Source organism: Etheostoma cragini, chromosome 12 (genome assembly GCF_013103735.1).
Source record: "Etheostoma cragini isolate CJK2018 chromosome 12, CSU_Ecrag_1.0, whole genome shotgun sequence".
Classification (NCBI taxonomy): domain Eukaryota; kingdom Metazoa; phylum Chordata; class Actinopteri; order Perciformes; family Percidae; genus Etheostoma; species Etheostoma cragini.
Window position 1 is genome coordinate 6657983 of NC_048418.1, and position 16166 is coordinate 6674148.

General features: G+C 42.8%; 1 protein-coding gene across 5 annotated transcripts in view; it reads left to right on the forward strand.

Annotated features, from left to right (window-relative positions):
* Positions 1–13949, forward strand: part of acin1a (apoptotic chromatin condensation inducer 1a) — a 16332-nt gene extending 2383 nt beyond the window's left edge. The window contains exons 5-20 of one of the 5 annotated variants that reach the window (XM_034887252.1): positions 36–1435; positions 1484–1505; positions 2151–3065; positions 4321–4476; positions 4698–4780; positions 7202–7259; positions 9233–9272; positions 9567–9709; positions 9981–10124; positions 10275–10470; positions 10612–10757; positions 11381–11488; positions 11610–11717; positions 11810–12116; positions 12388–12488; positions 12623–13949. In XM_034887252.1, coding sequence (XP_034743143.1) covers positions 36–1435; positions 1484–1505; positions 2151–3065; positions 4321–4476; positions 4698–4780; positions 7202–7259; positions 9233–9272; positions 9567–9709; positions 9981–10124; positions 10275–10470; positions 10612–10757; positions 11381–11488; positions 11610–11717; positions 11810–12116; positions 12388–12488; positions 12623–12994 — 4299 coding nt within the window. In that variant the 3' untranslated portion in view covers positions 12995–13949. Of the gene's footprint in view, positions 1–35; positions 3066–4320; positions 4477–4697; positions 4781–7201; positions 7260–9232; positions 9273–9566; positions 9710–9980; positions 10125–10274; positions 10471–10611; positions 10758–11380; positions 11489–11609; positions 11718–11809; positions 12117–12387; positions 12489–12622 lie in introns of all 5 variants that reach the window. The other 4 variants (XM_034887249.1, XM_034887250.1, XM_034887251.1 and 1 more) reach the window with 4 other exon arrangements.
* The last annotated feature ends 2217 nt before the right edge of the window (positions 13950–16166 follow it).

Sequence of the window (16166 nt, forward strand, 5' to 3'; positions counted from 1 at the left end):
CCCCCCCCCCCCCCCCCCCCTTCTGTCCTCACCAGGATGCCACACCAGCATTGGCTGAGCAGCACAAGCCACCTGGCCCCTCTGGTGGAGAGGGATTGTTTGGCGCAGTGAATGAGGAAGAGGGTAACAGGAACCAGGAGGCTGACATGTCTGGTCCTCCTGCTTCTGGCTCTGTGGTTCCTGGTGGTGAGCGCCGGCCAGACAAGGGGTCTGCCTCCAACAAAATTGCTGCTGACAGCGACGATGACGATAGTGAGGATGGCGAGGAGGATGGTGACGATGATGACTGGGAAAGCGGTGCTCGAAGAAGAAGCCACAGAGAGCCAGCAAAAGTGCCCACAACTAGAGAGAGGTCTGGTGCATCCTGTCAACCCCCGCAGCAGCACATGCCTTCCCTTTTGTCTCCTCAACTCCGCCAGCCGACACCTCCTCCCTCCCCACCTCCAGAGTTATCATTCCCCTTGCCTGACACCCCTAAACAGAGCCCCCCTAGTCCAGATGTAGCCCCAGCTAGGCGCTCATCCAGTACCTCTAGCTCTGGTTCATCCAGCAGCGGCAGCCGCAGTAGCAGCCCAGAGCCACAGAGGAGTGGACATGCTGAGCGCAAGCCAGGCCCACTGACCCTTCTGGCACGTAAAATGGCATCAGAAGGTGCTTTTTCGGGAGCAGGTTGGCACCGCGGCGCTGGGGAAGGTGATAGGCAGGACAGCAGTACTCCGGCTACATCATTTCCTGGCAGAGGTCATCCAGAGGGTCTGGTATCTGCCATCACTCACACAGCCAATACTGCAGGCCCTGTGTCATTTCCCATGATTTCAGGCACTCACCAGGGTATCACAGGAGCACAGTCGGCTCATATTCAAGTACCTGTGAGTTTGCTCAAAGCCACAGCAGCAGAAGAGAGGGACAGAGAGAGGGACTCTCAGATATTAAGAGAAAAGGCCCTTGAGCTGCAAAGGCTACAGATGCAGAGAAAACTTGAGCAAGAACATGAGAGAGTTCTGGAGAAAGAGAGAATTGAACGTCAGCAGGCATTAGAAAGAGAAGAACGAGAAAAGGCTTTGCAGCGGGAGAGAGAACTTGCTCTAGAACGAGAGAGGAAGGAGATGGAACTAGCTTTGGCCAAAGAGAGGGAAGCGCAAGAACAAGCCTTGGCACAAGAGAGGGCCTTGGAGCTGGAGAGGCAGAAGGAGCTTGAAAGACAGAGGGCCCTGGAGCATGAACGTCTGCAGAGAGAAAAGGAGGAGAGAGAGAAGCGAGAGAGAGAAGAAATGGTACGAGCAATGGAGCTAGAAAGAGCTAAGGCTTTGGAGCAGGAAAGGAAGGAGAGAGAAAGAGCTCTTGAGCAAGAGAGGCTACAGAGGGAAATAGCTCTGGAGGCTGAGAGAAAGGAGAAGGAGAGGATTGAGAGAGAAAAGGCTTTAGAGCAGGAAAGGTTGGAAAGAGAAAGGTTAGAGAGAGAGAAAGCCTTAGAGAAAGAGAGACTAGAGAGGGAGAAAGCCTTGGAGCAAGAGCGACTAGAGAGGGAGAAAGCCTTGGAGCAAGAGAGACTAGAAGTGGAAAGAGCCCTGGTGCAAGAGCGACTAGAGAAAGAAAAAGCCATAGAGCAAGAGCGAATTGAGCGAGAGAAAGCATTGGAGCAGGAGCGAATTGAGCGAGAGAAAGCCTTGGAGCAAGAGCGAATTGATCGAGAAAAAGCCTTAGAGCAAGAGCGAATTGAGAAAGAAAAAGCCTTAGAGCAAGAGCAAATTGAGAAAGAGAAGGCCTTAGAGCAAGAGAGAATTAAAAGAGAGAAAGCCTTAGAGCAAGAGAGAATTGAAAGAGAGAAAGCCTTTGAGCAAAAGAGAATTGAAAGAGAGAAAGCCTTAGAGCAAGAGAGAATTGAGAGAGAGAAAGTCTTGGAGCGAGAGAAAGAGAGGTTGGAGCGGGAGAGAGCCTTAGAACAGAGGTTAGAGCTTGAGAGGAAGGAAAAGGAGAGAAATGAGAGGGACAAAGCATTAGAGCAAGAAAGGATAGAGAGGGAAAAGGCCTTACGAGAGAGGGAGGAAAAAGAGAGATTGGAGAGAGAGGCAGCTCTGGAACAGGTGAGGAAGGAGAAGGAAAGAGCCGAAAAGGAGAAGAAAGAGAGGCTGGAGAGAGAGAAAGCTTTAGAGAAGGAAAAGAAGGAGATGGAGAGGGCACTCGAACAAGAAAGGTTAAAGAAGGAGCAAGCAATGCAGGAAGAAAAGGAGGAGCAGGAGAGGGCCCTGGAACAGGAGAAAGAGAGAGCTAGGGGGACTGAAAAGGATAGGGAGAGTCACCTCCCTCCTTCCAAACATGGCCGTGAGATTGGTCTTACCCCCCTGCCCACTCCTCCCCCCCTCTCCACAGGACCAGGTAGAAAGTCATCAACAGAAGCAGGAGAGCAAGAAGATGCCCATACTCCAATGTCCCGGTGTGAAGCAGCAGAATCCGGTGCACCCTTGCCAGCAACACTTCAGTTGCCTCAGTCCTCATTCAAGAAATTCCGGTTTTTACGGGACTCCCCAATTCAGCTCCAATCTTCTTCCCCTTCCATGGTCATAAAACGGCCTCGTAACTTTTCTGATACCGCCCAGCCTCGGGCCTCACATGTTTCCTCCCTCCCATCCTCCGCTGAACAGGAAGATCCACAGATGCGGACAAAACAGGAGGTTGTTGCCAGGGCGCCAGGATCTGAAGGGGCCCAGCCTGAGAAGGAGACCACTGTTAACACCTCAGTGGTCCTAAGTTCCAAAAAAGAAGGGGCCACCAGCCTAGTATTGGAGGAGAAAGATAAAGCAGATACTGTGAAGTCGGAACAGGCTGCCAAGGAATCCACCAAAAAAACAAAAGAAGTGGATGAAAGTAAGGGTCCCACAAACCCAGTGGCTACTGCACAGCAGAGGGGAAGAGCTACAAACAAGGAAGAAAAACTAGTAAGACAAAGATCATCATCTAATGATTCCTCGTCGTCAGAATCGGACTCTCGGTCCTCGTCTTCTCGGTCCTCTGGCTCATCCACATCCTTTCAAGAGAAGACCTGCTCCACTTCAAGAATTAGAAGGGTAAGTGGTCTAAAAGGAACCTCTCACAAACAGTGCCTATTATTGTGGGATTTTTCATTCAATATAGTTTTCATTTGTTTTACACTGATAAACAAAAATAATATAATATATCCTTTATTTGCTAAGCACATCTACACACACAATGAACACACTCTGCATTTAACCCATTCTAACTAATAAGGAGCAGTGGGTAGCCAATGCCCAACTCCAGTTGCAATGCCAGTAGTCAATGGCACTGGGAGGAGTTACCTATCATGCATGTTTTATGTCTAAGCACTTCATCAAGCCAAAAATTGACCTGAATTAAGCAGAAAATAGAAAACGCGCAGTTTAAATGCTATATCATCGTCATTTAATCACTTTAGTCACTTGTGCGACCAACTGTATCGGATAATAAATTAAAAAGGCATAATCAAGGTGGAGCAAGTGTTACCCAGGCCTTTAACCATTAATTAAATGTAATGCAGGCATGCTGTTTTTTCTTCTTCATAAAACAGGAATAGACTGAAGTTTTTAAGCACCATGGCAGTCATCTATCCGCAATACATTGTCTTATTTAGCAATAGTTGTTTAAAGTCCCTCTGTCAGTTAGATGGTATTATCACAGCAGCAGCAGTCTGCTACTTTCATTTATAAATGGGATAAATTAATGTTATTGGTTTTTAACTATACATTCAGACATACAAGCAGTGTCTAGTTTTTAGGTGTGTTTAGCGCTCCATGGAGAGTTCAGCTCGGATTGTGCAGATGTTTTCTGACCATGCCTCTATGAGGAAAAGAGAGTAGACCTATCATTGTTCATTGATGCTTGACAATTCAGTACATTTTAAGCTAGCTTTCATGCCTTTACGGTAATAATTTCACCTCGGTATAGTTAAGGTTTCTTTAAGGGTTTAGCAGCACAGTGTTAGGGTTGGAGAGAGAGAGAGAGAGAGAGAGAGAGAGAGAGAGAGAGAGAGAGAGAGAGAGAGAGAGAGAGAGAAAAAAAAACAGTAGAGCCATGCACATGTGAATGTTTAGATGAAGGGGCAGGTGCAAACGCATTTTATAGTTTAAATAACTAGCTCTGTTTGTCATTGTGTACAACACTAGTTAGCTTACTTGCTTGTTACATGTAGACTAGTCAGATGCTCTGTATGCCCTTGAATCCGGATAAGGTAAGAATCGAACAAAGAATCTGTTTTCATGTTCTATTAATATCCAGGTTGTATTGTTATTACATAAAATGTGATCTGTTTCTGTATGTCTCTTTTAGGATGGTACACCTGAAAGAGATTCCTCACCACAGCACAGGGTGACACAAGAGGCTCAGGCTGAGGGTTTAAAGGAAACACCAAAAGCCTCCCCTGGCAAAAGAGAGATGTCTGTAGAGAAGAGTAACGCAACTGCTGATGGAGACAGTCACACCAAGGTCCGTTGCTTATAAGTTTACATACCACCAGATTTTGTAAAAACGATCCACAACTTAGCTAAAAATCACAATTTTTAAGAAAATAGATTGATCCAAAATCAAGTTATGCCACAGACAAATCTCATGATGGCTTTATTTGTGGTATTTATTTTTCCTTTTAGTGGCTTTACGTTAACTACTTAAAGAACTTTGATATACACTTTTTTTTTTTAAATCCCCAGAAACCATTCATTGAAGCACCAACCAGAGAGGCGTCCCAAAGGAAGAAGGACAACGAGAGAGAGGAGAAAACGGACAAACAAAGGTCTGCTTTTAAGTCTTGCTCTTATAAAACACATCCTATACAATCAGAGTTTTCCATAAGGGACGGCTGGCTGGCGACCAAACAGCCGACTACTCATATAAGTCCAGCTGGTGACTTTATTGAATACATTTTTAATTCTTATAAAAAATAGTTTTATGGAACAAGTTGCCATTCACCATGCATGTACCTTTTATGACCACTAGCCTCATTTTCAAAACACATCAAGCATGTATGGTTTACATATTTGGTTATCCTGTCATTGAGTAAAATTCTCCTGCTGTGCATGTAGCAAAGTTAATGTTTATTCTTAAGTCACACCTGCTTAATTCCCATAGATGTGGAGTACATCAATAGACAAGAAAAGAGAGAGGAAAGATGACACCCAAAAGGAAGCTAGAGTGTAGTGGAAATCAAAAGACTCTGACAGGCTTCTTAAAGAATACAATTCTTGCTCAGTTGATCAAGTATATTAGAATGAATCCATTACTTATTTAAGTTTTGAATTGGTTTTAACTTAAATTGTCAAGAATATTTTAATTAAGAACTAATGCAATGTTAAATGTAAATGTGAAATATCGTCAGTTTTTTTTTTTTACCGATGCAGGCATTATGTGATGTAGTTTTAGATCCACAATAAATTGCGACATGAATTAGACAATCATGTTTTTGTTTAATAAAGCAGGTAAAGGATCCATACATGTCCACAGAGCCAGGCAGATTGATGAACATTGTCCCTACATCAGTAGCCCTCTCGCTGTTGAAGTATTTTTTCAGAAGCATTGAACAATAAGACAGGCATTAAATTATGTTAAAGGCCACCAAATTTATGCTTAAATGTCCAAACATTTTGCATGCCCCTGGCGACTTTTTCTCCATTGTCTGTTAAGTGTTATGTCACTTTTTTCGCTACTCAAGAGTTTGCAGGTCTGGGGTTTGTGCCTCTCACTGTTACTTACTTCCACTCTGCCAGAAATACTACGCAATTACAATCACATTGTGCACAGAGGAAACAAGTAAATATAAATTGAATAAACCAAATAATGTGTAATGTAGAAATCATCAATGAAATGTATTGATTTATAGAATAGTCATGGGTGTGCTAAAATATGATACATTTTGTGTCACTCTTAAAAGATGTTCTTAAAGTACTAGTTGATTAAAAAAAACTGTTTGACATTGGTATGAAAATATAATCTCATACAGCATGTATGAGAGTTTAATGCAGCTTTACATGAAGCCCATGGTGAGAAAAAGGCAGGGATATAAGGCTGAAGAGATATTTCCCCAATTTTAGAGTTGACCAATCTCGGATTCCCACACCCACTGTGTCTCCCCAGCGCTGCGGTGGAAGGTCTGGATAGTCCATGCAACATTCCGGGATAGAATAAAACGATCAGTGACATTGTTTGCATTTCTTTATTCCGATCATAATCGTCTTGGACGGCGCTAAACTCCGAACGCAGCGAGGCATGGCTCTTCAAAATAGTCTCAGGAAGGAGCTTGTTTTAGATGGAACAAATAATTAATCAACTTTTATGTAAAACTGCCAGTGTTAACCAGTCGGCTTATTTTCCACTGTAATAGTCGCCAGACATGAGCTCCAGTGCTCTCAAAGGATGTGATATGGTACAATTCTCTGTGTAGAGAGAATTGTATTCTCTGGTGAGAGGGTGGAAGAAGAGAGGGGAGAGAGGTGGCTTGTTGCAATGCAGTCATTTTAGTAACAGTCGCAGCCCCTACACTGCATTCAAACGGGAGCACATTTCGTCTCTGCTGTGAAGTTCTCCGAAGTTAAGTCGGAATAAGTGGACGTATTAACATGTGCGCGCATGAGGAAGACATGAAAACGTGAGGCTCGCTCTCATTTGTGAGGCATTGTGTCGCTGTCGGTGACCGACTGGTTCTGTGTAAACGGGCTCTGCAGATCTGAAGGAGGACTGCTGTCACTATGCATTCCTTGACTATTCTAGTTGTCTCTGTTATACAACCCCCTTTAGAGAATTAAGAGCAATGTATTTGTGAAATGACAATGTGACTGTGGTCAACCGTGTGAGATGAACTTGAGGTGCCGTTATTTTAGCATCTCCTCTTGCTGTTTGTGTGTCTTAGTGGAGTAGCTTCATTTGCAGATTTTTTTTAATTTTTTTTTTAATGTTTTCAATGCAACCTTGCTCTTGTGGTTCTTTAAAAGAACATTAATATCTTTTTTCAGGGCTCCATGATTTAAATGTGTATGTAGTGTATTGAGACTTAAAGGAACATAGTTGTGCTTTTTCAAGTTTATATGTGTGTACCTATATGCATACTTTTTTTTTTTATCATTAACTGATTTTAAAAATTAATTTGAAAAAGATTCTTTCCTAATGGGCTGCTCATCTGTTCCCTCTTTTCCTGCTACTATGTATTTTTCACACTTAGCAGACAACTGAAGGAGACTGCCATGGCAGAGCCGGAGAAGCTTCCAGAGACCAGTGAGGAGGTAAGGCCCCTGAAGAACCATGAATCCTCTTGGTCCTCCAAGCTGTTGGTAGCTGAGGACTTAGATGGACGGACCCATTCAATCTTTTATTGTTTAATCTTTTTTATAGTTGAGTTTTTATTAACCTGGATACATAACAGTATAGGTCACTTGATTATGTCTGTTCTTTGTTGGAAATCATTTCTCTATATTTAAAATGTATATTCCACTTGATGACTTAGTGAACAATTTCACAAGTGGTAGAATGTGTGTAGGAAATTGTATTTTTTTTATATGGCTGTTTGTTAAACCTTTGTTGGCACTGTCATATGCAGAAACAGCAAGGGTATTTTCTCACTGTGGCTGATGTTTAAACCCCAAATGATTGCTTTGTTATAAAGGTGCTCATGCCTCTTCCATTGCCCCTATTGGTACCTGCATACTACTACTGCTACTGCTGCACCTGTTCCACTGTCCCCAAGAATCCAGAGTTGACCACAGATAAGCCCCCAAGGCTGCACTGCAGAGGGAGACCCCTGGCAACAAAAGCTGCCTAATTTTCATGGATAGGACTGGCAAGAGCTATTAATTGGACCAGAAGATTCAAAGCAGGTGGCTAGTCAATGTGGCTCACCTTTCTTAGCCTTTTATCCACTAATCAGGCAAGACAAGCAAGGATGTGTGCTTGCATCATGTCAAGGCTGCTGTGAAACTCAACAACGGAGGAGTTTTTATATTGTTTCACTTTTGAGACATTTTTAACCCACCTGCAAAGAACTGTGGTGCATTATGGACAAGTCATCTAATATGTTTGGTGACTGTAACATGCTTGAGAAAGGACATTTTGGATTTGAATAATCTATTGGAATCGGATTCAGAATTCTCCTGCAGATAACCTTGGATGTTAAATGAGGTTTCAAAGAAGCCAAAGCTTTTTACCTGGACTCAATGGCCTTGACAGTTTTCATTTGAACTGAAGAAAAACCTTAGCTTGGGTTCCTTTCTACAACAACCAACTGCTACTTTGCAAGTTTCAGTACTAACTTACTGCGCCTCAAAGACAACTGAACACTAACGTCAAAAGTTGGGGTTTGTGCGCATAGTGACTGTGGACAGCATTCAACATCCGGTCTCCAGCTCATTGGACTTATTGTTTCCCACTGTTGTTAAAGAACCTGCCACATTTTTAAAAGGACTAATGCCAAAACACCTGAGAACACTTTGGCCAAAAGCATTTCAAAGCCCCTACCCAAATGAACTATTGATCCCATCCTGCCAGCCAACACGCTTTCAGATTTCCATCCAAACACCTCAGCCATCTTTGATTGGACCCTTGTTGCCTAGATACAGTACATGCAGTCGTGATTGGGCCATATCCAAACCAGTAAGGATCAGGTGTCAGTGGTACCAGGGAATAAGTAGACGTTTACTGAATGTTATATTTCATAGTTATTTTGAAAATGCATAGTTTCCAGTTATACTCTGTGTAGTCTTTGCTGGAAGAAGCAGCATTAAAAAAAAAATGTTTATCTTATTTGTGGCCACTGCAGTTTAATTCCAAATTGTCTTTAATCTTAGTTGATTTTTTTACTTCTGTGAAACTAGTTGGAGTTAATGTGTCTATTCAGACACAAAGTTTAAAAATAACAAATTTATACTGCAGTATTTCTACAAGATCCTCCTTTGTATGACAGAGATGGCAACTTACAGTTTACTCTTCAAAAGCAATTTAAATGAAATAATGTATTTGTGTAGATTGTCAAATAATTATGACTAGCATGCACTTAAACTACCAGTACAGTGCAATCTCACTGCCATTCAGTAGACTTGAATTTGAAAAGGACTGCACAGCGGTTTCTATCATTCACTCTCAGCCCCTACTTGTCTCCCTTCCTGTTAGTGTTCCACCTTTTCTGCAACCTGTCCTTGACTACTTGGTGTCAGCCTCTCACCTCTCCCATGTATTGGGTTGTTTTTATCTTTTTGTGTTTCAGACACCAAAGGGCTTCTCTGCTCGTAAGATCTCTATTAGCAGTAAGTACACCTTACCGATTCTTTACCTGCATGTGTAATTGATCATTAGTGTTAGTTTTATTTGCCTATTAGTGATTTACATTGTCTATATTCATGCCAATATTAGTTTATGGTTTGAGAACTCTACATTTATAAATCTTTCATGTGGATTGAATGATTATCCATATATCAAAAACTTGGAGCCAAAAGACTGCGTTTTGTGCAATCGTTTGAGACGTCATGTCCGCTTATGCTGTATATGCCATGTGCCGGAGGATTAAACAAGTTTTCTTCTCCTTTTTCTTATCTTACCAGGCAGTAAATTGTCCCCAGGCACTGGCAGTGCAGAGGGTGAGCAAGACTCTGGGGCCGCAGCCGGTCGCAAGAGGAGGTGGGGCTCCAGCACAGCTGTCACTGCCAAGAAACCTTCAATCAGCATCACCACAGATTCACTCAAGGTATTTTCAGCACAGTACGTACCTGCAAACTAGTCACTTTTTGGTGAAAATCACTGTTTTGAATTGGGAAAATAGTAAAGAGGCGTCTCCTTTTTCAGCTCTTCTGAGTTTGCAGGTATGATAGTAGCACTGATATTACATTTTGGTTGCTGGTAATGCTCTTTTAGATGCATATATGCACTGTGAGGCACATCTATTGCATCTGTCCTCTGTGTTAAATGTTGCAGGCCCTACATTTATCGTTTGCATTGTCTCTGTTCTTTGCCCTTAGTCTCTGATTCCAGACATTCGCCCGTGTCTCGGGCAGGAGGCAGTAGTGGACCTGCACCCAGAGGAAGCTGTCCTCTCTGGTGCTGAGGATGAAGAGAGGGAGTGCTCTGACCAGGATCTTCAGATCCGTCGGACTGTCACACAGGTAGGTCTACAGCTTTGAACTGTTTTACATGGAAAACAGGTTACAAACTGTCTTTAAGTGTGAAATGTAAAGTGCTTATCATGAAAGTTCAAGGTTACTTTCATCTCTTAATCAAGAATTACTTGTCTTGATACCTTCCCTATATTGCAGGTGGTGCACTCAGAGAGCCAGGAGAATGGAGAGAAAGAGACAAAGAGGAGCAGACATGATGAGCTGGAGGAGGATGAACCACAGGGAGACACAGAGATGACAAGGACCCACGAAGAGAAGATGGACACCTCATTTCCTGGAGCCGTGGAAAGCCAGTCTCCATCACATTCCAGCCATGATGTAGAAACTAACACTGGTAATGGATCCATCACAAGATGGTCTTTTTCTAGCTCAGTCATCAAAAAAGAATTCATAATTCTATAGAGTATTTTGTTAACTACATAAAGTCAATGATAATCAAGACACTGTGTTGACTGTTCTTCCTCTTGTATCCTAGTGACCCCCAGCGACACCCTCATTCGCCGCTCCATCAGCCAGCAAAAAACGGGTGTTTCCATCACAATCGATGACCCTGTTCGCACGGCCCGGCAGCCCTCACCACCTCGCGGCAAGGTCTCCAACATTGTTCACATCAGCAACCTGGTGAGAGAACGCTTTTGTAATGTTAACATTTATTGATAAAGTGTGCACTGATTGGTGGTAATGTTGTGGAGCTGTTGTCTTTGATAGCAGGCGTATACCCCTGAACTTGTCCCTCAATATACTGGGTTTATCCTAATGCATAAGAGTCCTACAGTTTGTATTCGGGGACAAATTGCGTCAATATGATGAACATGACTTGAGTAGAACCAACCGTAGAAACGCATTTCCCTGAGCAAGCGCAGTGATGTGTTCTTGACACAGAGTTAAATCATGCTGTTACAGAATTAATTTATAATAAACAACACTGCCTGTGTTCATTGTAATGAAGGTTCAACAGTCTGGCTGAAATGGTTGCCTCCACTGAACTCCATTAATGACCTGATTTGACTAATACTTGGAACAACCATTCCCATCTCGTAAGGACCTTATGCAATGCAAACGGTATTCACTGCTCCAGTAAATAGGACTGACCTTAGACCCAACTTTCCACTGCAGTTTTTGTTCATCTTCATTCTAATACAGTACATTAATATTGTTAATGAATGTATGTTTGGCATTTTTTCTTACATTGTTATTAATTGTGTAAAGCCGTCTTGATAATTGCTCTGTAATATTTTGTTTAGGTGAGGCCCTTCACTCTGGGGCAGTTAAAGGAACTGCTCGGCAGAACAGGCACCCTGGTGGAGGAGGGCTTCTGGATTGACAAAATCAAGTCTCACTGCTATGTCACTGTGAGTTTTTACAATTATGTATTTTCTCTGAAAGAGGACTATAGATCTGAGCCAGACTGCTTTTGACCTGTGAAAGGTTTTTCTGTGTCTCATGGTGCTACCCTCTCCTCTCTGTGTTTAGTACTGTAGCTCAGATGAGGCAGTTGCTACTCGGGCAGCTCTTCATGGAGTTAAATGGCCTCAGAGCAACCCAAAAGTCCTTAACGTAGACTTCTGCCAGCAGGATGAGGTAAGACCTTAATGGTATCAGCCTGTTTTTTTTTCTCTCTTACACCCACACTGCTTAGCCATCTGTAGCCTAAGCATATCTCTGCTTTGTAGCTGGACTTCCAAAAAGGCTTGGGTGTAGCTGGCAAACCCGGAGCAGAGGAACGGGGGCCTGGCTCTGGCCGTGGTCGGACATCGGCTTTGCCCTCTCTCCTCCCTGAGCGAGACCAGTGGGCCGAGCGTGAGCGTGAGATGGAGCGCCGAGAGAAGGCTAGAGCAGAGCGGGAGTGGGATCGCGACAAGGTCCGAGAGTTTGGAAAACCCGGTGAAGAGAAGGAGGAAGGTCCCCGTAGGTCACGCTCCAGAGAGAGGCGCCGCAAGGAGAGGGGAAAGAGCAAGGAGAAGAAGACTGAGAAGAAGGGTAAGACATGCATGCATGAGATTAGACTGCATTAACATTAGGTAAAATAGACTTTTGGTCAAAACTATGTAGAGCTGAAACATTAGTCAATCAACAGAAAACGATGTTCTTGTTTTTTTTCACATTTATAAGACTAGACAGTTAAGATATCACCTTGGGCTTTTGGAAAGCGTGACATTTTATAAATCAAACAATGAATTGAGATACAATCAATAAAAAATCAAATCGTGCAGTAGCCGCCCAGCCCTAATATTGTGAATGTTTTTGGCAGAGAAAATGGCTGAGGATCCCCCTGCAAAGCTGCTTGATGATCTGTTCCGCAAAACTAAAGCAGCTCCTTGCATATACTGGCTTCCACTTACAGAGGAACAGGTGAGACACATAACTAGTTTATGCTCTTTGCTTGCTACTTTTAATGCAAATGTTTAAGTACATGGCATAGATATCTAATTGAATCCTTACTGTAAGGCTGAAGAGTGTTTATCTGTGCGTTCTATTCATTGTAGTTTGTCCAACGGGAAGCTGCCAAAGCAGAACGGATGAAGGAGCGTGAGAAACGGAGGAAGGAGCAAGATGAAGAGGAGGAGAAAAAAAGGGAAGAGGAGCGCAAGGAGAGGGTGAAAGCTGGAGGCGGCCCACCTGGAGAACGAAGTGAGGGTGAGAAGGAGAAGGAAAAGGAAAAGGAAAAAGAAAAGGAAAAGGACAGAGACGGAGAGAGGGACAGAGACAGAGATCGAGGTAGAGACAGGGAGAGGGAGAGGGAGAGGGTGAGGGAGAATGACAAACGCAGGGATGCCTACCGTAGGCCAGAGGGCCGTGCAGCAGGCGTGGGCAGACGCTCACGCAGCCGCAGCGACCCGCGAGAAAGGCGACGTTAATGGGCAATCAACTGATGGAACTGTCCTAGAGACCACCCTCTTCCATTTGCCTTTCACTACATGTACTTTGTTACAACTAAGACCCAACAGAGGACCAACTGATGTCGTCACCATCTCTCAAATTGTCACCTTTTTTATAGCACATCTACACTTAAACACAGTCAGGCTTGAAGGGGACCATGGTTGTTTTTTTTGCGGTGTTGTTTCCCAGAGTGCTGTATGTCGCACTTCTGTCAAGCTTTGATATATTTTCTTTATACTCTTGCCTCTCTTTTTCTTAAATTTTTGTCTTGACGGTTTTGCAGTATGGCACGCTGGGTAATTTTAATAATTTCCCCTCATGTTCCCCATTTGCCCCAAAGTGTAGGTGCCAATTATGATTTGCTATCAATTGTTGTCGCCTCCAGTGTTTTTAACAGCTCTAAAATCAGGATGAGGAATCCTTTTGTTGCTGCATGTAGTCCAAGGCTCTCCTTGCCAATCCTGCCTAAAAGAAAACTGCCCTCTGTACAGAGGCTTGCATAAATCTGAAAATATTGGAATAGGAGAGTTTGGCATTTTGTACAGACATATAAGATTACTTAAAACCACGTCTTTAAATAAGGCAGCTCTGGGTAATTTTTGGACAGGTGTGGAATAACCGCTAAGGCAATGCAGTGTTCCTCTCCATGCGATGGTTCCGAATCTCCTTGGAGGAGAATCGATGTCTGTCACACTTGACACAAGTTATGATTATGACCTTATCATTGATTCTCTCATTCCTCCCTCCTCTTCCTCCACTTCTCTTACCCTGTAATGTCAATATAGGCCCAAGAGGGAGTTTTCTAACCATTTTTTTTGTTACCTTTATTTTATCATTTTAGTACAAAGGTTTGTTTTTTTGTTTTTAAATTTCTTCTTTGAGTACGCCTATCAGTGGTGAATGTATAAATAATAAAAGTTGAGATTTGAAATTACTGTGACATTTCTTTTCCAATCTTCCTGCCGGAGGATTTGTAATTTAAGGTCTTCATTGGTCCCAAGGATGTACAAATGTAACTTCTTACTACTACTATTACTAATCAAAAAAAGAAGTCCTTTTACTTTCAGCTGCTTTTATAATTTTACCAAACTTAACATATGCAAATATTTGTATGAACATTAAAAGATTTAACAACTAATACAAACTGAACTATTTTCACAGACATGTGACTATGTGGGTCAAAATCAAAAGTAGCCCTCAGTATCTGGTGTGGCCACCAGCAGCATTAAGTTCTGCAGTGCATCTCCTCATGTACTGCACCAGACTGGCCTGTTCTTGCGGGGGTTTTTCATCCTGTACCTATCCCGCGGGAGTGGTAATCAGATGTACTGATCCTATGCAGGTGTTAATGTGGTCTGCCACGGCGAGGACGATCAGCTGTGGTTCCTGTCTCCCTGTAGCGTTGTCTTTAGGTGTCTCACACTAGGGACGTTGCAATGTATTGCCCTGGCCACATCTGCTGTCCTCATGCCTCCTTGCACCATACCTAAAGCGGGTTCACGCAGATTAGCAGGTCTCTTTACTTTCTTAATTTTCTTATAAATGTGAACTTAATTGCCTACCGCCTGCAAGCTGTCAATAACGTTTTAACCGTTCAACAAGTGTATGTTCATTAATTGTTTATGGTTCATTGAACAAGCATTCAACAAAACATTGTTTAAAGCCTTTACAATGAAGATCTCCAAAGTTGTTTTTTTTTATATTTATTTTTTACAAAAGCATTTTAAAAATGCAGTGTCCTGGAAAAAGGGCTGTTTCTTTTTTTGCAAAGTTTTGGAGTAGTTGGAAAAAGCTTAGTTCAAGCCAATTTTGGAGTTAAATCTGTGGTTACATTTCCACAGGATTCCACAAGGTGTCAGTCACACCATATTGAGGACCAGGTCAGTCAGGGCATTTTTACAAAAGGGGAATGACTTCATGCAGTCAAATAAAAGAGTATAAAGGTAAATAATTATTAGCAGTGACCGATGACATTTTCTTTCGTTTAACATTGATCCTAATCTTGTTTTTTCCAAGTTGGGATTGTTTGCCCTCTGTACCATATTCTCTGTGTGACCCAGCCTTCCCTTCTCTGTCTGCTGTAAATCATGTATTTGCCATCTTCTATTCCCTTGTTCCATCTCTCCGGTCTTGACGTTCATCCTGCAGAGCTCAGCAGTGTTTCTATGTAATTACAGTCCTATGATTGCTGAGCAGAACATTCTTGTCCCCTGATGCAACAGTGTGTGTCTGGACTCTTTGAGGACCAGTGAATCCTTCACCCTGGCATCTCTCTGGCAACTCAAGATCAAACTTCTGAGTGAGTGAGCCTAGTTGGAACGAGCACTGGAGAGAGATTTAGTTTTATCTAGCGAGCAGGCGGAGAGAAGCACGCATGTGTGTCACGCTGTCTGTGTGTTGGTTTGCGCCAGGCAGTTGGAGGGTTTGAAGATAAGTTGAAGTTTAGGGCAAAGGGATTGTGTTGGTCGAATGGAAAGTTGAAAGAGATTGTTTCTGAAGACGGTGTGATGGCTGGATTAAAGGGAGAGGCCAAGTTAATGACACGGTCAATAACGCCTACAATATTGAGGCAATACGTTCCTCAAAGAAATAGTCTTTCCAGACTAAAGGTTGAAAGGCCCGCTACAGCATTTATACCCAACCACACCTTAATGGTTGGTAAGTTATTTATTTATTTCAGTGAAGCAAGCTGAAAACATTTATATACTGTATATAAAGTTGTCATGGCAAACAGTAGCCTATTTAAACATCCAGCAGAAACAGAACAACTTTGGCATTTTTTTTAAAGTGAAGTTACTGGTGACATGACAAATTCCAGTCCAATATTCTCTCTCCATTTAAGTCTTGTCCATGCCCACTCCTTAGATGCTTAATGTTCCATTTCCTTCAGCAGATAGTTACTAATACCGCATTTCCACTTACTGCATGACACAGGTCTACTTTTGGTTCTGCAAAAGTTTTGAAAATTCCCTGTTACTTTTTTTGGTAACACCCCGGTCGAGATTCCATCATATTTAGCCGATACTAGACGGGGGAGTTAAAACGCTGCAGAGTGAATCATCACAAGGTTTGTCAGATGCGCATGACTTGGGACAGACATCCTGCACAAAAACATTTTTGAATGGCAGAGAAATAGGGGTGTGGGGGGGG